Source organism: Asterias amurensis, chromosome 18 (assembly GCF_032118995.1).
Source record: "Asterias amurensis chromosome 18, ASM3211899v1".
NCBI lineage: Eukaryota > Metazoa > Echinodermata > Asteroidea > Forcipulatida > Asteriidae > Asterias > Asterias amurensis.
In genome coordinates, this window is record NC_092665.1 from 13,900,323 (window position 1) to 13,927,126 (window position 26,804).

The 26,804-nt window shown below is 39.0% G+C and overlaps 1 protein-coding gene across 2 annotated transcripts; it reads left to right on the forward strand.

Annotated features, from left to right (window-relative positions):
• Nucleotides 1-25,511, forward strand: LOC139950407 (tyrosine-protein phosphatase non-receptor type 11-like). Of its 2 annotated transcripts, XM_071949061.1 has the most exons (16): nucleotides 1-215; nucleotides 3,376-3,498; nucleotides 4,674-4,868; nucleotides 5,518-5,680; nucleotides 10,260-10,376; nucleotides 10,628-10,744; nucleotides 11,725-11,818; nucleotides 12,118-12,185; nucleotides 12,651-12,680; nucleotides 15,835-16,038; nucleotides 16,437-16,568; nucleotides 17,143-17,297; nucleotides 18,046-18,113; nucleotides 18,785-18,936; nucleotides 22,123-22,287; nucleotides 23,136-25,511. In XM_071949061.1, the coding sequence occupies exons 1-16, from the start codon at nucleotides 202-204 to the stop codon at nucleotides 23,190-23,192; spliced, it is 1,854 nt and encodes a 617-aa protein (XP_071805162.1). In that variant the 5' UTR covers nucleotides 1-201; the 3' UTR covers nucleotides 23,193-25,511. The 2 variants fall into 2 exon arrangements, with proteins under 2 accessions (XP_071805162.1, XP_071805163.1); XM_071949062.1 differs by lacking the exon at nucleotides 12,651-12,680.
• The last annotated feature ends 1,293 nt before the right edge of the window (nucleotides 25,512-26,804 follow it).

A 26,804-nucleotide genomic window follows, 5' to 3' on the forward strand; every position in this document is an offset into this window, starting at 1 on the left:
CTGATTTAACTTCCTGGTTGATCGAGATTAGTTCGGAGCTAGTAAAAGGAGGGTGGACAAATCATGGTTGAGAAGTGTTGTTAAAGTTTGCCAGTTCAGGTAAATCTTACACCATTTCCTTTCGCATTGAGTTCTTCGATCGTTGGACAGGAATACCGGTTTTGGATTGGGTTCTGACGGGAGAATTTAACACCAAGCAAGATGGCTTCTCGAAGGTAATGTTGATTTGTGCATGATTTTGGTATTGACCAGTTCCGATATGCCACATAATTTGAGAGGCAGAGAGGGAGAATTTTATTTTTAAGACGATTTAATTTTATTTCCTTCTTGTATATTTATCAATTGTACTTCGTACATTTTTGTTAACAGGGATTTGTTTTCAATTGTGATTTTTTTTATCCTCTCACACTGACACTCACAGTTTGTCTTGATTGAATGAATTGAACATGGTGAAGTTGTTTGTTGTCAACAAAAATCAAACGTTTTTAATTTTATTAAAAATATTAAAAAAATTATTACATTTTTGAACCCCCCCCCCCATTTGTTATACAACTGTTTGGCACATTTTCTCTTTACTAGAGATTAGAGATCGAGGTTTGTGCTGCTCATTCATTCAAGTTTAGCCTTGCTTTGCTATCGTCATTCTCAGACTAAATTATAATAATAAATAATAATAGATTTGTATTGCACCAAATCAATCTTAACAGATGTTCAAGGCGCAGCAGAGACAATACACAACAATACATGTACATATCCAGTGAATGCTAATCAAACAATAGTAACACCATTTACAACAACAATGGGAAGAAATCAGAACCGAAAGGGAAACCACGACCAGACCTGCAGCATTTAATTTAGCCAAAGAAAGTCCCGCCAAAGCCAGTCTCTCCATCATGACGAGAACGACGAGAATGAGAACGTGCAGGCCAAGCCAAACTGTAGCACACGCATGTATAATAAGAACTGTACTAGAGGGCGCACTACTGGTTACGCTGCATGCACAAACGCAACGGGACCGCAACCCCGCAAGGAGACACGCGCGCCATTTTGTAAGATAACTTTGTACATGCGTTGAATGTGAAATACACGTTGTGTTTGTTAATAAATACACGCTATGCGATGCTGTTTTGTCAACTTAGAAAATGGCCGCACACCTATCACGTCTATGAGCACACGTGAATGTCCCACGCGCTTCAGGCTCACTCAGTCTGAGTCACTGTCTACAAAGAAAGTTTATTGCCCCTCTCACTCACTACTATGTTATGTAATCTTCCCTCATCTGGCCCCAATTTCATGGCTCTGCTTACCGCGGAATTCCGCGCTTACGACCATGATTCCCCGCTTGCATGCAAACGCCAAATTGCTGCGCTAGCTTTGTAAGCGTAGAATTCTTGGTAACGTGGGGTACGCACGCGCAGAAGCCAAAATTCGCATTTTCTTCTTGGTTAAGGGCACCTTATGAGGAAATAGGGTTTAATACTTTCCTATTGACTTTAAGATTTTCCAATGGACGTGCCCTATTTTGCAAAATGAAAACTTTGTGTTCGATGGTTTAATGTGTGGGTATGCTGAGTGCATGAATAGTGTTTACTTTTATTTTAAAAGTTGTTAAATTTACATCGGGGTAAATCTATTAAAACCATTAGTGCCCTTGAAATGCTCAGGTAGAAAATTTACCATTTCTTGATGGGGTGCCCTTTATCAAGGAGAAAATGCCTTGGTGTCCTTGCCCTTTCAAAAACGAAGCATACACAGTCCTCATAGTGTGGAAATTGGCTCAAAGCCATCTACATACGTACATGTACAGGATCTAGGTCATAATTTCTCCTGGTGGGTAAACAACTTGAACTTTTTTCATGGTCATATTTCCTTATTTGCATCATGTATTTGAATGGGTTGGCAATTGATTAATTGGTGATATGAAATGGGTATTTGAAATGAAAAAAAAAGTAAAACAAAAATCCAATCTGAATGATCCTTAGAAACTAGCAGTGTGAAGAAACCGCATTCTTGGAAGCATTTTGCATTCATATTGAAAGTAATTGTACATTTGACAATCTTGAAAACACTTCTATAGAGATTTATCAAGTTTTATAATGCTTTAATTTATCTTATTAGAAAACAATAGCATGCAGCACGTGTTTGTTCAAAGTGAACCACGTGTGTAAATAGTTAAAATCACATGCGCACTACTGTGTGCATTACTGTTCACTTAAAAGTCCGAGCACTTAGGCTCTAAATTCCGACCACTGTCTGCCGTTGTAATTTTTGCAACACACTTGGGTTTCGCGATGACTCTGCCGACAAAAACAAGTTTTCCCCACAAATTTACAGTGAAGTTATAGTTTCTTTGTCACAGCCAAGAGTTATCCATTGCTGAGTTACATGTAAGTCCGAGTTCCAACGGAATCAAGTACTCGGGTGCATGAATCTTTAAGACAAAATCTTGTACAGGTTGAGATATTCGACCTATCTCTCAGTCCCGCCTTGAGTGTCAAGTCTGACAGACATGGTGCATTATAAATGTTCACAATTATTTTGTTATGCGGTAGTAAAGCTCAGTTTGTTTGACTTCAAAAAAGGCATGGCTACTTTCAAAACATAATAATAATAATAATGACATCTTCTATAGCGCCGGTATCCACAAAAAAGTGCTCATGGCGCTTGCTCCAATAAAAACGTTTCCTCTTGGTTGTTCTCCAGCAGTGCAAAGATGACGTGAGTCTGTCTTGACGCTTTGAGGCAAGTCATTTTTAGCAGGCCTGTCATGCCGGTACTTTGTTCTTGTCGAATGTTGTTGCTGTTATTTACTCAAGGGCATCTCCATGAGTGAAACTTAAAGCCATTATACACTTTCGGTAAACAGTATTGTCCAAGTCCCACACTTCGTGTATCACAACTTATATATAAAATAACAATCCTGTGGAAATTTAGGCTCAATCGGACATCGGAGTCGGGAGAAAATAACGGGAAAACCCACTCCTGTTTTCGCGCGTTTCGCCGTGTCATGACATGTGTTTATAACAAATCCGTAATTCTCGTTAACGAGAATTTATATTGTTTTACCGTTTTCTCAAAAAGTAAAGCATTTCATGGACTAATATTTCAAGAGAAGTCTTTCACCATTACCTTCTGTAAACCCTGTAAATTATTTGTAAATCTGTGAACTTTTTTTTTTTTTTTTCCTGTACCGAAAGGGTCCAATGGCTTTAAGCTTAATGCTGAAATATTTCGATGGCCACTTCACATCGTACGACCCACTAACTCATTCAATTTTCTTCAGAAAAACCATGGCTGCCCGTGAAACTGTGAAGGACACGTTGTTGGTACTAATGTGAATATTCAACTCTTTTTATTCTTTACATGTACATGTAGGTGGTTTCACCCTAACTTGGCAGGCGTCGATGCTGAGCGATTCCTCATGGATGGGGGCTTCGACGGGAGTTTTCTCTGCCGGCCAAGCAAGAGCAATCCTGGTGATTTCACCTTGTCAGTCAGGTGAGTTAAAAAATGTGCCAAGAGTTTTTAACAGGGTCTCATGTAGGTCCTTAAAGGCACCGGACACTATTAGTAATTACTCGAAAAAACTGTTAGCATCAACTTACTTTGGAAAGGAGCAATGAAGAATTGTCGATAGTGAAATAAAGGGTGGGAGACAGCACTCTCTATGAAGACACTTAGTTTTTGAGAAAGAGGTAATTTTTCACTCAAATTCAATTCAATTCAATTCAATTTAATTAATTTTTTTATTTGTCCCACCATGTAGGAAACTCTATTTGAATACATGCAATACAGAAAGAAAAGTAAATAACACACAATTATAAATAAACTACTGGAAATATTAATTAATCAGAAAACTACATTACTAATAAACCACAATTTAATTATACTGAAAACTACATCTAAGCAGAAAGTAAACAAAGTAGTTAAACACGGTTGAGGAGACGGACGGAGTATGGGATGAAGGAGTTGAGGTATCTGTTTGTTTTGCACCTAAGTGACTGCCATCTCCTACCACTTCTTAGTTTGATGAAGAATTTGTTTAATGGATGGTTGGTGTTACATACAACTGCCTCTGCTTTAGATAGAACCTTATCTTTGCAAGTTTCATCATGATCGTAGCTATCCCCAGGATTTTTGATGCTTGTTTCACAACCCGTTTCATTTTACCAGTATCTTGTTTTCTTGCTTTCAATAATAGCACTTTCAATAACAGATGAGTAAAACAGAATCATAATTTCCTTGTTTACATGAAAATAATTCAATTTACGCAAAAAGTACATTAACCGACAGCCCTTTGTGATGAGCGCTGAGCAATGGTTACTCCAATTCAATTGATTGTCGATTATTGTACCCAGGTATTTGTAATTTTGCACAATGTCAATATCCTAAATATTAAAAGACTTTAGGCCTGGAGCCTTTTGCTAAGCATCTGAGAGCACAAAACAATTTTGCAACAAGGGTGTTTTTTCTTTCATTATTCTCTTGCAACTTTGATGACTAATTGAGCCCAAATTTTCACAGATTGTGTTACTTTGCATACATAGTACGCTGGGATACACCAATTCAGGATATTGGTCTTTGACAATTACCAAAGGTGTACAGTGCCTTTAAAGAGACTCTGGAAGCATAGCTAAAATAGCTAAATTCTCTTTCAACTCTCTTTTTTCCAGACGCTCTGGTGAGGTCACCCACATAAAGATCCAGAACACTGGTGATTATTTTGACTTGTACGGAGGGGAAAAGTTTGCCACGCTAGCAGAGTTAGTGCAACATTACACCGAAGGAAGAAATCAACTTAAGGAGAAGAATGGACTCGTGATTGAACTCAAATACCCACTGAATTGTGCAGATCCAACAACAGAGAGGTAAGATTCTAAACAAGAAATTAAACCATATTCTGGTAAGCATATTTTGTTGCGCTAAGCTAGTTTTCCAGAACATAGACTTACTGAAGTCCTTTGTTCTTCTCTCATTTCCACGGGTGAAGAACGCTAATCTTTAGTTGCAGAGTTCCCATAATGCCAGCTTTGTGTTGGATGTCGTAGATTGTGAGCGAATTAGGGACTACTTCAATTAGCATTCAGTGGCATTGCCCGAAGCTAGACATTTATAGGGTTGCATCCTGGGCATAAAAAAAAGAAGCAATACACGCAATTCACTTCATAGTGAGGCACCCTGGGAAAGGTCAGAATTCACAGTGCATTATGGGAAAAAGTCAACAGAGGCTACATCAAATTTGCGTTCCTCGAAAGTTTAAGTAGGAAATATGAAACTTTCTACACTATTCAATTAATATTCTGGGAAAAAAGTATGTGTACTAAAAATTTACTGACGATAATTAGAGCTTTTGCCACAAAAAAACCCCCAAAAACATAACATGCCAAAAGATCATGGAAACACCTCCTTTATGAAGAGTCTAGAGGGCTGAAACTCCAATCCTGATACTTGGTGCCCTTAAGCCCTTGCCCTTTCAAAACGAAGTAGGCCTGAAACTCTCTACAACTTCACCCCCAGGTGGTTCCACGGTCACATCACGGGCAAGGAGGCTGAGAAAGCGCTCATGGAGAAAGGGAAAAATGGGAGTTTTCTTGTTCGGGAGAGTCACAGTAAGCCAGGGGATTTTGTCCTGTCGGTACGGACTGAGGATAAGGTCACTCATGTCATGATCAGATGTCAGGTGAGTTTGTGTCGCCATTTTTTGCTTTTCTTCTTCCGTGGTGAGCTGGATCGTGGCCAGACTACATTAAAAGTTACATTCCCAAAGTGGACTGAAGGACAAAACAAAAGAGGGAAAACAAAAGATATCCACATGGAAATTCTAAAGACCGGGGTGCGCCACAAGGAAATTTGTCTATGGGAAACTGTTTAAAGGCAGTGGACACTATTGGTAATTTCTCAAAATATTTATTAGCATAAAACCTTACTTGGTAATGAGTAATGGGGAGAGGTTGATAGTATAAAGCATTGTGAGAAACGGCTCCCTCTGAAGTATTCAAGTACTTTTTCAGAAAGAAGTAATTTTCCACAAATTTGATTTTGAGACCTCAAAATTAGATGAGGTCTGGAAATCAACTTGCATCTGAAAGCACGCAACTTCGTGTGACAAGGTTGTTTTTTCTTTCATTATTATCTCGCAACTTTGACGACCAATTGAGCTCAAATTTTCACAGGTGTGTTATTTTATGCATATGCTGAGATACACCAAGTGAGAAGACTGGTATTTGACAATTACCAATAGTGTCCGCTGTCTTTAAGTGCAGGGACAAAGGAAATGACCAAAGAATGCTCCACAAGCATAACAAGAATGGATTTCTGACACTGTGTGTGTGTGTGTTGTGGGTACTGCAGCAGAGTGTGGGTTCGAGTCCCAGCCGTGACACTTGTGTCCTTAACCAAGACACTTAACCATTGCTTCGTCCTTCGTATGGGACGTAATGCCATTGGTCCCGTGTGTTGTGTAACGCATGTAAAAGAACCCAGTGCACTTATCGAAAAAGAGAAGGGGTTCGCCCTGATGTTCCTGGCTGTAGCACCTTTTAAACCCTTATAAGGTGCTACATAATTGGGTCTCGGGATTCATTCCTTTATCTATCTTTCTGTAAGAATGTTTATATAATATCTAAGCGCCTTGAGTACCTTGCTGGTATACGCACACGTGCGCTATACTTATTAGTCATTACTGTGTAGGATGCATTCATCGTATGCATGTAGTATCATACTGCAGGCTGGTTAAATTTATCTGTCATAACTCAAAACTGCAGTGGGTGGTATTAAATGGTCAGGCAGTAGGAGGGTTGACTTGCCCACTTTATTCAGTGTACATGTAGTTCAGGCTCTTGAAGGGGCACAGTAATTTCCCAATGGTAAGAGGCACTTCTACATGTATGAGGAAAATGTAAAATTGTATTGGAATTTTGTACAGGGCACCACAGCAAAAGCATAGGGCACCACGGCAATTGCTGTGGGTGCCATGGGTTATTTGGAGGCCTGGTACGTACCAGGAAGTCTAGTTAGATAAGAGAAGGAAACAGAGAATTAAATTGTAATTGACGCTCATTGTCCGCAACACTCCTCGGCCTAAGCTGGCAACACCCTGATTTTATAACAGGTCTCCCAATATAGGTCTCTCGTCCAAGTACTGACTGGGCCAGACGCTGCTTAAAGGCAGTGGACACTATTGGTTATTGTCAAAGACTAGCCTTCACAGTTGGTGTATCTCAACATAAAAATAACAAACCTGTGAAAAGTTGAGCTCAATGGGTCATCGAACTTGCGAGATAATAATGAAAGAAAAAAACATCATTGTCACACGAAGTTGTGTGCGTTTAGATGGTTGAGACCTCAAGTTCTAAACCTGAGGTCTCGAAATCAAACTCTTGGAAAATTACTTCTTTCTCGAAAACTATGGCACTTCAGAAGGAGCCGTTTCTCACAATGTTTTATACCATCAACCTCTCCCCATTACTCTTCACGAAGAAAGTTTTTATGCTATTAAATATTTTGAGTAATTACCAATAGTGTCCACTGCCTTTAACTTCAGTAATCAGAACTAGTGTTTTTAGCGCACACTATGGCTGTAAATGGGAACATTCACTCAGTGGGTTGCGCAAAAGGGTTTGGGATTCAAAGGGAAAACCCCAACCCCAAAATTTATCACCTCACTAGTTAATAGTTTGTATCCCTGTTTTTTGTTTAACAATGGACTATTAATCATTCATGTAAAACACATGGTCAAGGGTCGATCCACTAAAGAAACAGGAAACAAAAAATGTGTTGCACGATTCATTTCCGCAACACAAGATTGTTAATGTTTGTTCAGACTTGAGAATTTTGTCCTGGTTTTTCTTTGACAGGGAAGCTACCCTCAGAAAACAAAAACCTTTTCCACCGCAAATTTTGTTTTTAAGATGTGGCTTTTAATTTCAATTTTGATGTGTGTGGGAATCAGTCTGGTGGGAATGAGATGACGTTGAGCGATTTGTCACTCGAACTGTAAAATTCAAAACTTCTGATTCCTAGAAGGAATAACATCTTCACTCCGAACTTTGAAACATGAAGAGAGTTGAAATAATAGTGAGACTTCATCATCATCATCATTATTGGTTTATTCCTGGGGTAATACATATAGGTCTGCAATTACATTGTCCACAGAGACCATGGCCTCTTGTGATAAATGTTGCCCAACTTCATAGCTAATTACTCAAAACAATTAATAGCATTAAAGGAACACGTTGCCTTGAATCGGTCGAGTTGGTCTTTGAAAAGCGTTTGTAACCGTTTGTTATAAAATGCATATGGGTAGAAAGATGTTGTAAAAGTAGAATACAATGATCCACACAAACATGCCTCGAAATTGCGTGGTTTTCCTTTTACCTCGTCGACTAACACGTCGGCCATTTATGGGGGTCAAAATTTTGACTCCCATAAATGGCCGACCATGTTAGTTCGCACAGTAGAAGGAAAACCACGCAATTTCGAGGCAAACTTGTGTGGATCATTGTATTCTACTTTTAAAACATCTTTCCAACCATATGCATTTTATAAAAAACGGTTACAAACGCTTTTATTATGACCAACTCGTCCGATCCAAGGCAACGTGTTCCTTTAAAACTTACTTGGTAACAAGCAATGGAGAGCTGTTGATAGTAAACAAAACATTGTGAATAACAATAACGGCTCCCTCTGAAGAAATCGTTTATGTGAAAAAAGGGTGATTTGAAGGGAGGCTTTCTACCATCAGTGTCTTTAAAAGAACTTTACAAAATTGGTTTTTGATAACTAAACAGCTGCCGGCAGTGTAGGCACTTTATGTAGCTATACATAAACTGACAAACCCGTAGAAGTTTGAGATTGATCGGCCATTTGGTTCAAGAGGAAATAGTGAAAAACCAATTATTAATTAAATATAAAATGAATAAAACGCTCACTGTGCGATAAACTCCAAACCCGAAATTAGTTTGATTTATTTCTCTTTAAGTATGGACAATTCAGACTGAAATATTTCAAAGGATGTTTTTTTACTATCATCATTAGACTGTGTAAGTTTTATGTAAATCTGCGATCCTAATTTTTGTTTATCTTACCGATTCTGTATTGTTCCTTTAAACCGTGTAAGGTTATTGTTAATCTGTAGATGTTTGTAATTTTTGTTGTACAAAAAGTAGGCCTACCCAAACCCTTTAATCAAATTATTTCTGGCAACGATGGGAAAAGCGCTGTGAAGATCAAATTAGCCATGGGCTCCAAGTACGTTGGCCACTCCAAAGGGCATTTTGACCATGAGGGTTTTAAACCTCTGTGGATAATTTATCTGAAGTACCAATTACTCAAGTCCAGCCTTGATGCCTTGAGGACTTTCACAGGTGTATACGCTCAAGGGATTTTTATTTTGCTTAAAAATCGACTGCGTACCATTCTCGGTGGTTGGGTAAACGGAGACACCACCACAGTCTATTACAATTAGCTCTTCACCATGTTCACCTGGTGAAATATGCTGATTACCCACGCATGCGTACAGACACTATTGGTTGGCACACGCCATGGAGTTGCGCACTGGGCAGACGCAGAGATATGCGTAATATGCGTCCAACAACATTGTGCCCTATTCAATGTTCCCTCATTTTTGTCAAGCAATACAAACATTTTTAGTTTTGTCAAACATTTTTGTGCACACATGATAATAATAATGCTGATTTGATATGAATATTTATAATGCGCCGATATCCATCAAAAAGATGCTCATGAAAGAAAATGAGTGTTCACATAGTAACTGCCTGAGAGAACACAGCACAGTACTTTATGGGCGCCAAGCTTGAGTGAACAAAAATGTTTTGAGAGTTTTCTTAGGAACCACTCAAGAATATTTGTGCAAAGGGAAAGAACAAAAGAATGCTCCCTGATGATGCATTTTTTGAGAATGGTGGGTGCGCTTGAAAGGAGTAAAACGTGTTTCAGTTAAACTCTCTCTGGAAAATATATGTAACATACATGTATGTCATATGTAGCAAGAGTGTGGGAGGATTTTCAACAAAATGGCCTATGGAAACTTTTCTCAGTTGAATACTTGTCCAATGTGATTTATTACTTTAACCCCCCCCCCCCCCCAATAAAAAGGCCTGGTTCTTGTTTCACTTTCTATTTCAACAAGTAATTAGTTTGTTTTTTAGCATAATAGGATACATGTAACACCGTTGACCAAAAGTTAAACACGACTTTTGAGTTTTTTTTTAAGTAATTCTGTAAATTGTTTTTGACAGGACACAAAATATGATGTCGGAGGAGGAGAACAGTTCATGACCCTTGCAGACTTGGTGGAGCATTATAAGAAAAACCCTATGGTAGAGACCACCGGTTACGTTGTCCATCTTAAACAGGTAAGGTCATAGGGGTCAGGTCATAGGGGTCAGGCCATAGGGTCAGGTCAAAGGGTCTGGGTCATGGGGTCGGGTCGTAGGTAAAGCCATTGGGTGAGGTTGAAACCTTGGAGAATGTTTATGGTTGCTGTTTGCAGGCGTGTGTGTGCACTGTGCATTGTGCAAAGGGTCTATATAAATACCTATTATTATTATTATTGTTATTATTATAAATAACACCGTTGTCCGTTTCTTAATCTTTGCATTGACAGCCCTTCAATGCAACCAGAATCGCTGCTTCCGGCATCAGAAGTAGAGTGGAAGTACTGGAGAAGGAGACTAGCTCAAGACAGAACTCCAAGAAGGCAGGCTTTGAGGAAGAGTTTGAGGTAAGTCTGGGTTCAGGATACTACTGACCTCTGGGACACAAAAACAGGAAGAATTTGCTTTCAAGAAAAAGACTTCCTCTTTCACTTTAATGGAACGTGTCGGATAAAAAGTAAGATGCCTTTCCTTTGTATGCATTGCAGCAAGAGTCTGTGATTGCTAACTGTTTTTTAAAACAGCAAGGAACATGTTCGGAGTTGTACTCTAACTGCATGACCAATGTCATCCACATGGCTTTGAAAGAATACATGCACTATGTCTTCCTGCAATATTATGATATCTTGTGTTGAATGCATCTACAATTGTGCAATTACAAAGTCAACCCTCCTACTGTTTGACCATTCATGATCATCCACTATGGTTTAGAGAGATAGATATATAAGCTTGCAATATGATATCATGTGGTGAAAGCAAGTACACAGTTAACCCTCCTACTGTTTGACCATTCAATATCATCCACTATGGTTAAGAGAGATAGATATGTCAGCTTGCAATATGATATCATGTGGTGAAAGCAATACACAGTTAACCCTCCTACTGTTTGACCATTCAATATCATCCACTATGGTTTAGAGAGATAGATATGTCAGCTTGCAATATGATATCATGTGGTGAAAGCAAGTACACAGTTAACCCTCTTACTGTTTGACCATTCAATATCATCCACTATGGTTTAGAGAGATAGATATGTCAGCTTGCAATATGATATCATGTGGTGAAAGCAAGTACACAGTAAACCCTCCTACTGTCTGACCATTCAATATCATCCACTATGGTCAAGAGAGATAGATATGTCAGCTTGCAATATGATATCATGTGGTGAAAGCAAGTACAAAGTCAACCCTCCTACTGTTTGACCATTCATGATCATCCACTATGTATTTATAGGATAGATAAACTATTCCAGCTTGCAATATTATGTGGTGAATGCATCTGCACAGTAACAGTCAACCCTCCTACTGTCTGTTTCTTTCTTTTGTAGGCATTACAACAATTAGACGCTAAGCATTTACTGAAGCGACACGGCGATGAACCGGAGAACAAAGCCAAGAACAGATATAGAAATATTCTACCGTGTAAGTATAAAGCGGCGTTGGAATAGACCCTAACATCCAGGGATGTGGTTTCTCTGTTTTTGAAGGGTACTTTTTCCTAACACAAAACACAATGTCCACAGATTTACATTAAACTTACACAGTTTAAAGATTATGATAGTAGAAAGCTTCCCTTGAAATTTTACTCAGTGAGGTGCTATAGTTTTTGAGAAATGAGTAAAAAAAAGTACCCGAATCCTTTACCCGGGTTTTCATTTTTTTACCCCCCCCACCACAGAGGAACATTAACTTTGAAAGTATTTCTTTCTTTTTTTGTTTAGTTGAGGACTCGAGAGTTATACTAAAAGACAACGAAGGCGGCGACTACATCAATGCTAACTATATCGATGTAAGTATGACTGTCTGGTACCCCGCGTGGTACAAGGCAAAGAGTAACCCGTCCTAACTTAAGATGGGTTCAATGCGTCCTAACGTCTTCGGATGCGGAACTTAACTTAAAGGAACACGTTGCCTTGGATCGGACGAGTTGGTCTATAAAAAGCGTTTGAAACCGTTTGTTGTGAAATGCATATGGTTAGAAAGATGTTTTAAAAGTATAATATAATGATCCACACAAGTATCACTCAAAATTGCACGGTTTTCCTTTTACTTCGCGAGCTAACACAGTCGGCCATTTATGGGAGTCCAAAATGTGACTCCCATAAATGGCCGACCGTGTTTGTCGATGAGGTAAAAGGAAAACCACGCAATTTTGAGGCATATTTGTGTAGATCATTATTTTGTGCTTTTTGGTATTATATGGTTTCTTTTATTTTGTTGCCATGACAACGTAGTATTTCTGTTCAATTGTTAGATAAAAGAAGTGTACACATTCGACGCTGGGGTATGTATCCCCCTTTTCCATCCAGCCATGTTTTCTCATTAAAATAAAATAATCATTCCATCTTTCAGCTTTCCATTTTCAAAAATTAGAAGAAAGAAAAAAAAACCAAACAATTCATTATTCACTAATGCATTGTACCTGGCTTTGCGTTTTTTTTCCTATTCCCCTGGTCGTCTACGAAACGTTTTTTTGTAAATATATATATATTTTTTGTCCTCTCATATTAAAGCGCTCATATTCGTCTCATATTAAAGCGCTAAGATTCATCTCACGACAGAAAAACTGATTTGAAAATAGCTTTCTCCTGAAGACAATCAAGGAAAACTGATTGAAACGTTGAGTTGTTACACCACTGGTTCTATTAAGAGCCACCCACAACTGATAGAGAGATTAGTTGCAAAAAATGACACAGAGAGAAACTTAAACACCACAAATCTTCGCCTCACACTTCACCAAATCAAACACCATACATGAAACTCCAGAACACCCCACCTGTTGGACTCCTGATTATGGTGTAATGGCCCGGTCACACAGGCCCCGATAACGAGAACAATAACGAGAACGATAAAAATGCACACCCTGGATTGGTTGAAATGCTCCACGCAGAATACGCCCACACTCATTCAACCAATCGAGGGCGTGCATTTTTATCGTTCTAGTTTTCGTTCTCGTTATCGGTGCCTGTGTGACCGGGCCTTTATGCCTGTTTGACCCTATAAGAGTCTTTCTCGAAGGCTAAATGACAAATGATCATTGTATACTCGGTACACTCCAGACTCTTGTGATAAAAATAACCACAGGCATATAATTTGCCCAGTTGGGATTCAAACCTATGGGTTGAATTAAATAAGTTTACTTGGCAAGGTAAATTATTTCGCTTTTTTTGGATACTTGGTATGGCATTTCTGGAGCTCCATACATTTCTGAGAATTCAGCAAAATTATCGTCAGGAGGCTAGTCTATCGAGCCATAACATTGTACATGTGGGTTCAGAGGTTAAAAGTCTCACAACATTGTACAGTTGGGTTCAGAGGTCAAAAGTCTTACAACATTGTACATGTGGGTTCACAGGTCAAAGGTCTCACAACATTGTACATGTGGGTTCAGAGGTTGAAAGTCTCACAACATTGTACATGTGGGTTCAGAGGTTGAAAGTCTCACAACATTGTACATGTGGGTTCAGAGGTCAAAAGTCTCACAACATTGTACATGTGGGTTCACAGGTCAAAGGTCTTACAACATTATACATTTGGGTTCACAGGTCGGAGGTCTCACAACATTGTACATGTGGATACAAAGGTCAAATGTCTCACAACATTGTACATGTTGGTTCAGAGGTCAAAGGTCTCATAACATTGTATATATGGGCTCGGAGGTCCATTGTTTTGCACATGATGAAAAAATCAGATTAGTGTCAAATTTGCATGAAGTTGCAGATCACCTTCATTGTGTGTGTGTGTGTATCATGCAATCCTGCTTGATGAATATTCATCAGCTATTTGCTTAATGGTGTGAGCATCTGTCATGCTTATTCATTATCTTTTACATTTTTCATGAAGTAAATCATGTAAGCCACCCATAAACACCTGCACATACTCCGCCCGTTATTTACATACATTTACATACAAAATAAATCTTGTTGCAAGCAGTGTATGCATGCCAGTAGCAGAAGTTTTGCCAACCTTTCACTGTGGTGACTCAAAGAGATAAGCCCAACACTAAAACATTTTTGCCATCATTCCAACGTTGTTGCCGTAATGTGAATTCTTAAGAGTAAGGACACCAGTAGCAGGCCTGTATGCTTTGTTTTTGAAAGGGCAAGGGCACCAAGGCATTTTCTTTTTGGGAAAGGGCACTCTACATGTTAAGGAAATTGTAAATTTCTACTGGAGCTTTTCACGGCCTGTAGTAGTTTTGCCAACTTTAAATGTATCTCAACCAAACCATGCATCCTCACGCAGTTAAAGGAACACGTTGCCTTGGATCGGACGAGTTGGTCTATAAAAAGCGTTTGTAACCCTTTGTTATAAAATGCATATGGTTGGAAAGGTGTTGTAAAAGTATAATACAATGATCCACACAAATGTGCCTCGAAATTGGGTGATTTTCCTTTAACTTCGTCGACTAACACGGTCGGCCATTTATGGGAGTCAATTGTATTATACTTTTACAACACCTTTCCAACCACATGCATTTTATAACAAATGGTTACAAACGCTTTTTATAGACCAACTCGTACCGATCCAAGGCAACGTGTTCCTTTAAAAAGCGCTTGTAGGGTTTTGGCTGGTGCAGGGGCTTCTCTGAAAACAGCTTTGTTAGCTTATGTTATATCCTGGTGGTCGGTGGACTCAGTTTGTTATCACAGCCTTGTGGTAACAAATGAATGTAGCTTTAACCCTACATATTATTGTACATTATAAGGGGGTGTAATTATAGCTATTAACAATAGCAAAAGAAGGCTAACAATGCCCTCAAAACTTCCTGTTTACCTTTTTGTTAATATTAATTTTCGCCAATTACACAACTTTTTTCAGTCCATTTTCAAATGTTTATAGTTCATGAAATTGTGAAAAACTTGAGATAATGGTCACCAAAATTGAGTTGACTATCGACCAGTTTTGTCTTTAATTCTCTTTTGGCTGAACAAATGCAATGTAATCCTCTGGGATTACGACGAAAGGAGGACAGAGTGGCTGTTTTTGTGGTGATCTACAAAAGGTATCAAACCTTTTAAAAACAGTTCCTTACAACAATAAAAATCTTTTCACTGTAGTGACTGTGATCCAATTCTACAAGCCTGCTACATGTAAGTAGACATATTTCGCCAAGCAAAATATCTTGAAGGGATATTCTGCATACTGAAAATTCCAATTCACGTGAAAGGCTCTGGTCAAATGCAGGATTCAAACCTGGGTCCATGTAGATGAAAGTCCGATTTTGGTTTTTTTCGGTGAGTAAACAAAGATCACTGTTTTTTATTAAAGGTTTGTGGTAGCACCATGTAATGATAATCTCTAAATGAGTTGGGGTGGTTCTAAAAAAAGAACCGTTGGTTTCAACACGACGTTTTGATCGGTATGCTGTGAGCGTCTTCAGATCACTGTTTTCAATTTGGTTTCCTTCCCTCTCTCTTTCTCCCTCTGACGTACAGTTGGCCTTAGCTTTACAGCAGAACCAACTTGCAATTCAAGCGGGGGAGAATGTCGAGCGGATGGACAACAGCTGCGAGAAGCAGAAACGCTACATCGCCACGCAGGGCTGCCTCAAAGATACCATCGTGGACCTCTGGAGGATGGTCTGGCAGGAGAACTCCAGAGTTATCGTCATGACGACCAAGGAGGTGGAAAGAGGGAAGGTGAGGAGCGAAAAGATTCAGGATTTGAGGCAACACTCACTTTTTAGAAGGAAAAATATTTTTCCCCCAGCGGTATTCTACCGAGAAAATACTCCTGCAGGATCTCATTGTTTAACTTATCCCATTGTTGGATCACGAACTGCACTAGTAAAGTGCTTTTTACATAATCGGAGTCCATTAGTCTGAATGTTGAGTTACTGTAATTGTTCAAATTAAAATATTTCAGTGGAAAATTACTTCTTTCTTGAAAAACTATGTTACTTCAGAGGGAGGCGTTTCTCACAATGTTTATTGTTTTATAGTATCAACAGCTCTCCATTGATTGTTAACAAGTAGGTTTTCATTTTTATGCCGACTTTAATGTTTATCTCTGGGTTTTTTCTTCTTCTTGGTTTCAGAATAAATGTGTCCGCTACTGGCCTGACCCCGACAGGAAGATAGAGAGGGGCAAACTGACCGTTATTTACAGCAGCGAGCAACTAAAGGAGGATTACGATCTGAGACAGTTCACACTCACGCACAAAGATCACGTAAGGGACCAACCAAATATCACAGAAAAATAATAATTAATAACTTATTGAATTTATATAAATGCCCTCTCTCCATGACCAGCCTGTTCGAGGGTGCATAATAGTGAAAATGCGACAAGAAAATTACACTGAAACAGTTCAAGAATAGTACACCAGAAAAAAATAAGCAAAGTAGAAATCACAGCCTTATAGACAAAAAAGGTGCACGAACACCATAATACTGTAAAAACTGTAAAAACAATGCAACTTAAGTACAAATTAAGCATTCAGAATAATCCTGCTTAGCAGAAATAGGTTACCAGCCAAAACACCATATTATGTATATTGATTCAGACTGGTTCCCTGCTAATTTTGCTTAGCAGAGATAAACAGATATTTGTATTACCAGTTTCAGCACTCAATGATATCTTAAACTATCAACAGCTTTCCATTGCTCGTTACCGAGTCAGTTTTTATGCTAACAATTGTTTTGATTAATTAGCAATAGTGCCCAGTACCTTTTAGCTCGGTAGAGATTTCAAGAAAATGTTGACTTCGTTTCCGGAACTAAATGAGAGACATTTCATCCTTGCAGCCAGATGAGATTAGAGCAGTTTATCACTTCCACTTCAAGAGTTGGCCGGATCACGGCGTCCCCTCAGAGCCTAGTCGGGTGCTCAGCTTTCTCCACGACATCAACATGAAACAGGATGAGATACCGGGTGCTGGACCAATCGTTGTCCACTGCAGGTAAAATCTCATTCACATTCGCCCATCAGAAAACCAAACTCAAAAAATCTTCAATTGGCCACCAAAAAACAAACATCTTAAGCGGCCCGCCCACTTCCGTTTTAGAGGCTGCCTCCTTTTTTGATTTCTCTTTTAAAAGAAAAACAAAAATGACACATCTTTTGCGATCTCAGAGGAAAAACAAAAGGCCCACTCCTTCCTTTATTTTAAAAAGGCAGGACGCTAAACATGTTTTGATTTTTGTTTGGCCTTATAGCTCTCAGTTCTGTTATCTCAGTCCCAGTCATTAATAAATTCTTGAGGTTTTACGCCCTTCTCCTTACCGACATTTTCATTTATAGTGGGCTGCACTCATACCCCCCTCCTTCCAACCTCGTTCCCAGGGCACTGACGATCTCTCCGCGCCATTTTGTTTTCTTCACCAGAATGCTTTACTCGATCATGACCCTGGAAGTGGGACATTAAAATATCCAAATAAATTGGAAATCTTAATTAATCCTGTGGTTGATCCATCCTGTGTTAGAGAGTGAGACGCTCTTTTTCGATCTTTTGAGACATCTGTATGCAGTTTAGGGTGACCACAGAAAACATGATTCATTTGCAATGTATTGCGTCGAAATACGTAGACGTTTTACTTGCCGCCAGTTACAATCTCCAATATGTTTCCTTTGTTTTGTTATTCCATGGAGGATACCTTCTTCACATAATATTGCACTCAATCTGAGACCCTACCTCTTTCCTATTGCAGTGCTGGTATTGGTCGGACGGGTACCTTCATCGTCATCGACATCATTCTTAACCTCATTAACCAACACGGTGAGTTGTGACCTTTGACCTGATCGGTTTCGGTATTTGATTCAAGTTTTAGTCTAAATTTTTCCAATGTGTTTATTTGTATTGTCTGAGCTTCAAATCCTAATCTGTGTCCAGTGTTACTGTTCAGATAGTTGTTGAGCATAGAGGAATAGGACAAAAACACAATACCACTCGTCTTGTCCAGTTTTAAGTTCACCGACTCATTGCAGCCTTGCCTGAACATCTGATTGTTGTGAGCAAAGAGGAATAGGACAAAAACACTACCATCCGTCTTGTCCAGTTTTAAGTTCACCGGCTCATTGCAGCCTAGCCTGAACATCTGATTGTTGTTGAACAAAGAGGAATAGGAAAAAAACACACTACCACCCGTCTTGTCCAGTTTTAAGTTCACCGGCTCATTGCAGCCTAGCCTGAACATCTGATTGTTGTGAGCAAAGAGGAATGAAACAAAAACACTACCATTCGTCTTGTCCAGTTTTAAACTCTGAGTGTAGAGCAGCCATTAAAGTTTAGTGACTTGCTCAGGGACACAAGTGTCACAACCGGGACTCGAACCCACACACCGATGAACAGAAACACCAGAGCTCGAGTTTGGTGTTCTTATCCCCTCAGCCACAATACCCCTTAATGATTTTTTTCTAATACAGGTTTATTTGTTTGATTTCTCGAAGGTCTGGATTGCGAAATTGACATTTTCAATACGATTCGGCAAGTCAGGGGCCAGCGGTCGGGGTTGGTTCAAACGGAAGCGCAGTACAAGTTTGTGTACCAGGCTGTGCAGCAGTACATCGAAACCATGACAACTAGGGTCAAAGCTGAACAGGTAAACAACAATAATAATAATAATAATAATAATAATAATAATAATAATAATAATAATAATAATAATAATAATAATAATAATAATAATAATAATAATAATAATAATAATAATAATAATAATAATAATAATAATGTACCCTCATTAACATGGATAATGGAATGTCTGGATATGGTTGGAGTGGCTGATGCAGTAAAACGTCTTTTAGGTGAGAGCATGAAGACGTGGCGAACAAATCTGACAGCCAACGATGATAATCTGGGCAAGGTATGCATAAGAAGAGGTATTTTCCAAGGGGACTCTCTGTCTCCGCTGCTGTTTGTTCTTGCACTGATGCCCCTGTCGATGATTCTAAGGAAGGTGAGTGCAGGTTATGTAATGAAGAAGGACGGATGCAAGATCAACCATCTGCTTTTTATGGACGATTTGAAGTTGTTTGCGAAGAATGAGGCCGAGATCGACTCTTTGGTGCAAACCGTCAGGATTTTCAGTGATGACATTGGGATGCAGTTCGGTCTGGAGAAATGTGCTTCAATGACCATGAAGAGGGGGAAGAGGGTACATTCCGATGGCATTGCTCTGCCTGATGGTGCACAGTTGAGGGCTTTGGGTGAGGAGGAGAGTTATCGGTATCTTGGTGTTCTTGAATCGGACCATGTCCTTCACGAGGAATCAAAGGTAAGGCTGAAGGCAGAATACATCAGGCGTGTAAAGAAATGTTTGAAGTCTAAACTAAACGGGGGGAACATGATTAAGGCGATTAACACATGGGCCGTGTCTTTGATGAGGTACAGTGCGGGTAATGTCGAGTGGACTAAGGAAGATCTAGATGTCACTGACAGGAGGACAAGAAAACTAATGACCATGCATGGCATGCTACACCCGCGGTCAAATGTTAGTAGACTCTATCTTCCGAGGTCAGAGGGTGGAAGGGGGTTGTTTAGCGTGGCGGACAGTGTTAACATCGAGCGCAGAAGCTTGCATTGTCATGTCAGGAGGACCGAGGAGAGCCTGTTGAAAGTTGGACAAAGGTACACGAGGGCAGACGAAGTTGGGCCGAAGGAATACAAGAGGGAAAGGAAGGAGGAAAGACATAAGGATTGGAGGAACAAACCACTTCATGGCCGGTTCTTGAGGTGTACTGAGGAAGTGGCCAGCAGCAAGTCATGGAATTGGTTAAAGAGTGGAGAACTAAAGAAGGAAACAGAGGGCTTGATTACTGCGGCGCAAGACCAGTCTCTAAGGACAAATGTAATGAAGGCAAGGATAGAGAAAGCAAACGTCTCTCCTATGTGTAGAATGTGCAATAAAGCAGAGGAGACTGTATTTCATATTGTTAGCGAATGCAGTAAGATGGCCCAAACGGAGTACAAAGAAAGACATGACAAGCTGGCCAAGGTGATTCACTGGGATCTGTGTAAGAAGTATGGTGTCAAAGTGCTTGCGAAATGGTACGAACATGTTCCGGAAAAAGTTGTAGAGACCGACCAGGTCAAGATCCTTTGGGACTTTAACATTCAGACCGATCATGTTATACCACATAGGCGTCCGGATGTTGTGCTATTAGATAAGACGAAGAAGATGTGTCATCTCATTGGCATAGTTGTGCCAGGTGATATAAGGGTAGCTTCGAAGGAGATGGAAAAGATCGAGAAGTACCAGGACCTGGCTAGGGAACTTCGTAAGATTTGGCAGGTAAAGGTAAAAGTAGTCCCCGTGGTGGTTGGAGCACTTGGCACCATTCCCAAAGCACTGGGGAAACATCTAGATGAAATAGGGACAAATGTGAGGGTAGATCTGTTGCAGAAGGCAGCGCTTTTGGGAACAGCGAGGATCCTGAGAAAGACTTTTGAGATCTAAGGCTACGGGACGTAGCCCGACTCGAGGAGTTACCGGCACAAAGGAAAATAACATCTTTCTTTTGCATGCTGTGATAAAATGAAATAATAATAATAATAATAATAATAATAATAATAATAATAAAGGCCATTTGTAACACGCCTTATCTGTCAACTTGACACTCCTGGCGCAGGTTATTAGAACATGTTGTTGTAACTACATTACATTCTTGGCATAAATCAAAAAGATGTAAGTTATCCAAACAGAGTTTAGCGTTGACAAAAAGAGAAATTTTTAGTTGTGATTTTGAGTTGGTGAGGGAGCTACCTGTCGAAGGCTAAGAGAGAACGAGTTCCAATGGTGTGGCCCTGAAACAGAAAATGAACGGTGTCCCCAGGAACGTAGTGTTTGTGAGGGCTTACAAGGTGCTACGGCGCATTCAGCAGTCAAAGCCAGGATTACCGGGGCGGTCCCCTTCTCTTGCACTGGGTCCTTTTACAGGCGTTGCACAACACATGGGACCAACGACTTTATGTCCCATCCGATCAATGGTTAAGTGTCTTGCTTAAGGACACAATGTCACGACTGGGGATTCGAACCCACACTCTGCTGATCAGAAACACCAGAGTTTGAGTTCGGTGCTCTAAACTGCTCGGCCACGACACTTCCATTACAGTCTTGGCATTAATCCAAAAAGATGTTAGTTAGTTAGCCAAACAGATTTAAGTAGGATTTGAAACTTTGCATGGGGGAAATACGATATAGAAAGGTTAATAATAATCATAATACACGGTTTTTATATTGCGCTTTTTCACGGGGTGTCTCAAAGCGCTTCCGACATTATTACCCCTGGTCACTGGGCCTTAAATCATTCCTTAAACCATCTCATCTCCCTGGGGAGTATACAGGTTTGCGGTAAACACAATGTAATGATAATCTCTAAATGAGTTGGGATGGTTCTGAAAAAGACTGTTGGTTTCAACTCGACGTTTTTGATCAGTATGCTCAAACAGGGTCAAGCATCTTAGAGAATTTCTTGGTTGTGATTTGAAGTTGGTGAGGGAGCTTTCCTGCCAAAGGCTAGGCGGGAGAGAGAGTTCCAATGGTGTGGCATTGAAGTAGAAAAAGATCAGTGTCCGCTGGAACAAAGTGTTGGTGGAACGTGCAAGAGCCTGGTGTTAGTGGAGCGAAGCTGTCGTGTAGGTTGGTACGGAAGAATGAATTCTTGGATGTATGAAGGACGAAGAGAGTGCCAATTAGTTGCCCTTTTGAGTATCAGGGATATGAAACTTGCAACAAGTGACCTAATAGCGCTCAGCCGACGAAATGTTCTTTTTCTTTTCCCGCTAGAATACGCTCAAGACAGGTCGGGAGTACATCAACACAAAGAAGGCGCATTATGAGCTTCAGACGCCCTCGCTTGGCAGTCACTTGGTGCCGTCACATGTAGCCCCTCCTCCGAAGGACAGGGTCATGCAAGAACAAAAACTGTACGAGAACGTTGGACCAATGAGGGTAAGTGGTTCAATTATGCTATCCAGAAACAAAGTTACCAGCCAAAATGATATGTCATTCCTGTACAAGCATTTGTTTTTAAATATCTAATAATAATGTCAAAGTTTTATAGAGCGCACATATCTACCAACAATTTTCACTGAAAGATAGCTTATGTTAAATTTGCATCTTATTAAAGTTATGAATTCTGAGACCCAAATATGGCTACTGCGCATTCGGCAGCCACTGCCAGGAACATATCTCCATGTGAAATGAGGGTAGGTCAAAGGTGAATGTACAAGCCGGTCTCGAGGCAGGTCTCTGGCTATTCATGAACCTCGAAGTGTGATGTCAGATGTTCAGGCTAGTGCCACTGTTTCTAGTTGACAGCTTTAAAGGAACACGTTGCCTTGGATCGGACGAGTTGGTCTATAAACAGCGTTTATAACAGTTTTTTATAACATGCATATGGTTAGAAAGATGTTTTAAAAGTAGAATACAATGATCCACACAAGTTTGCCTCGAAATTGCGTGGTTTTCCTTTTACTGTGCGAACTAACACGGTCGGCCATCCATAAATGGCCGACCGTGTTAGTCGACGATGTAAAAGGAAAACAGTGCAATTTCGAGGCATGTTTGTGTGGATCATTGTATTCTACTTTTAAAACATCTTTCTATACCCATATGCATTTTATAACAAACGGTTAAAACGCTTTGCAAAGACCAACTCGACCGATCCAAGACAACGTGTTCCTTTAAGGAAAAACAGAAAACGGCCTCTTTCGGGATAACTGTAGAGTGCCCTCTACTCAAATTCCCCGTTAGAGTATTGATATTAATGATGGGTGAAATGTCTGTTCTGTTCACAGTCGCCCCCAGCTGGATCCAAAAAGCAGTTCTCTCATGCGCAGGTGCCAAAAAAGTAGTTGTATAGCAGTGTCGCCCCCTTCGAACCAACCCACCAGCCGGGTGTGTTAAATAGCTACATCACCCAAGATTTTTTTTAGAGTGCGGCCAGATTTACTTCCCGAGTTGTCGCAGAGGAGTTTGAAAGTGTCGTCGTCAGCAGTTGTAATACATAGGCAGAATGGTTTACTTTAGTCGTTATTTTTTTACGATATTATATGCAGTTGACTTCCCCTCTATTTACGTCAGAGTTCAAACTCAAATCTCACTTATTAAGAAAAATTTCTGTTCCTTTACATGTATGTAACATCCATGAACATTGGTTAAGATGGCTTGCTTATTTCTATAAACTCTTTCAACCAATTAGACTAATCAATGCTCAATTTCTTTCCCCCCCCAAAAAAAAAAAAAAAAATTGGATGCTAGAAGCCAAAACAAGCCATTGAAAACGCCTGAGGTGGAATAGTATTGATTTAAAATGATCTGCTTTCATATTGTGCGGGTATAATGCACACCCGCGAAGTTAAGTGTAAATTTAGAATTTATTTTTTTGAAATGATTTTTCTTTCATTTATAACTACGTGTAAAATGTTTTTGTTGGAATACAATACTATTAAGGTGTATAGCACATATTTTTGTTGTCTTGAAAATCATAAGACACAATTTCTCTGATCTGGGTCTCATTTTTGTTTAGGGCTGTGTAAAGTGGAAGAAGAATGCTAATTAGGAATGACTAATCTGCTTAGCAGGAAACCAGTCAAATGTACATCACAAAGCTGACTGGTATTCTGTTTATCCCCTGCTGTGGAAAGCCTGTAAGCAAACGCTTTAATGCTTACCGAGCGGCCCTTAGCAGTTTCCATTTCATAAACACAGCTTACCGTCTGTTTGTTATTATTCAGATCAGATTCTGGATTATTATGACAGAAATTTGTACACTGGGGGAAAATAAAAGTTGAAAAGAGAGAGAAAAAAAAACCGTTAAACTCTTAAAATATGCAGCGCTATTTTCTTTTCGGTCTGTTTTGTTATTTGTCAAGAATATATATTTCTCAAAATTTATAACCAGCATATTTAAGCAAAATCATGCTTGGCTTGACAAAAATTAATTTAATGAAATTATGTTTATTGTATATTTGTTTTTTTTAAATATATATATTCAGGTCTGACGCTTTGAATGAAGGATAATCTGTATAGTATGTGTGTCAGATGCCATCCCCCCCCCCAAATAAACAGTATTTTTTGTAGTAAAGTTTATTTTTAATTACATTTTGTAAAAAAGATAACTATTGCAGACTTATAAGAAGAATTCAACTGTTTGTGGATGTATGTATTGTATTAAAAAATTGTAGTTTATCACGTGATGAAGATATGTACAGCATCACTCTTGTGTACAAAACTTCAAACAAGCTTAAAGACACTGGACACTTTTGGTAATTGTCAAAGACCAGTCTTCTCACTTGGTGTATCTCAACATATGCACAAAATAACAAACCTGTGAAAATTTGAACTCAATTGGTCATCAAAGTTGCGAGATAATAATGGAAGAAAAAATGCCCTTGTCACACGGAGTTGTGTGCTTTCAGATGCGTGATTTCCGGGACCTCGATCTAATTCTGAGGTCTCAAAATCAAATTCGTTGAAATTACTTCTTTCTTGAAAACTACGTTACTTCAGAGGGAGTTGTTTTCTCACAATGTTATATACTATCAACAGCTCTTCATTGCTTGTTACCAAGTAAATTTTTATGCTAAAAATTATTTTAAGTACATGTAATTACCAATAGTGTCCAGTGCCTTCAATACAGGATGTAAAAGCAAGAATGTTCTGTTTTGTATACACAAAAATTCATAACATGTGTTTTGTTGATCGAACTGGATTGGTAATTCAGTCTCCTATTGAGGTTTGGGTGTTGATCTTTTTATTATTGTTTGTTTTTCTTTGCAGTGTAAGATTCTGGTTTGTCGAAAAGTTTTTTTCTTCCTCATTTTTTTGGGGGGTCAAGTTGTTTGAAGAAGTGTCTCTCCTCAGAATTAACATTTTTAGCCAAACGTGTCAAAAGGAGAACATTTTCAAATTTCTTGCAAAGCAAAACACAAATAGTAGGAAAGTTATTTAATATATCTACATATCTGAACTGGTAACCTTTTACTGCTGTATTGATTGTATTGAAATGGTTTATTTAAAAACAGCTTAAAGGCTGATAAAATCATGAATGAACATACGATACCAATTATAAAAAAAGTACTTAGTACACTGCTCGGTGAGCTGTTCATGCTAAGCAATTTCCGAGCTAATGGGAACTACAGCTCTTGTCATTATATATTGTCAAATATGTACATCAATGAGTCAAAAATGCTTGTGTGAAGAGAAAAAATGCATGGGAGAGAGAAGAATGGCTAAAATATTTGTACATGTATGTCTCTTCCCATATGAAGAGAATTAGCTGAATTATTATTTTAAAATATTAATATATTATATATGACAGTATGTTAGCAGTTTTTTTTTTCTTCTGAAATAGCAGTTTTGTGTTTATTTTGTTTGTCTTAGTTTGGTTCTTTTTCTTTGTATATCTTCTTAAATTCACAGTTTAAGGAACATTCAGAATTGTTTTTTTGCTAACAAAACAGTTGCTGGCAGTGTAAGCACTTTATGTAATCCACCATATAGATAAACTGACAAACCTGTACAAGTTTGGGATCGATCGGCCATCTGGGTCACGAGAGACTGACAGTGAAAAACCGATTACCAATTTTGCATTGCATCTACATGTATGCCAAAATAGAAATGAATAAAATGCTCACTGAGCGATAAACGGGAAGTTAGACATTTCAGACAGAAATATTTCAAGGGATGTTTTCAACTATCATCATCATTAGACCGTGTAAGTTTTATGTAAATCTGTGATTTTGACAATTTTCTTACCAGTTCTGTAACGTTCCTTTAAAGGCAGTGGACACTATTGGTAATTGTCAACGACTAGCCTTCAAAGTTGGTGTATCTCAAAATATACATATCTGTATAAAATAACAAACCTGTGAAAGTTTGAGCTCAATTGGTCATCGAACTTGCGAGATAATAATGAAAGGAAAAAACACCCTTGTCACACGAAGTTGTGTGCGTTTAGATGGTTGATTTTAAGACCTCAAGTTCTAAATCCGAGGTCTTAAAAATCAAATTCGTGGAAAATTACTTCTTTCTCGAAAACTATGGCACTTCAGAGGGAGCCGTTTCTCACAATGTTTTATACTATCACCCTCTCCCCGTTACTCGTTACCAAGTAAGGTTTTATGATAATAACTATTTTGAGTAATTACCAATAGTGTCCACTGCCTTTAATAACATAGCACTCCCCTCCATCAATGCAAAGCATACTCCTTCATAAGACTGCAGTGACAAAACTTTATCTTTAGCAACATTTTTTTAGAGTAAATACCTTCTAAAAATGAAAGGCAGTTTAATTGTTTTTTTTTTATGAGAATAGATTTTGGTTTGATTTCCTTGATTGCTAAACTTCTCACCTACATTGACCAAATCCCTACACTAATTGAGCTTGCTTGTTTTGCGTGTGTTGAGCGTATGGAAATGTTAAAGGGCGGGCACTTTTTCGGCTTCCTTCATGTGCTACAAAA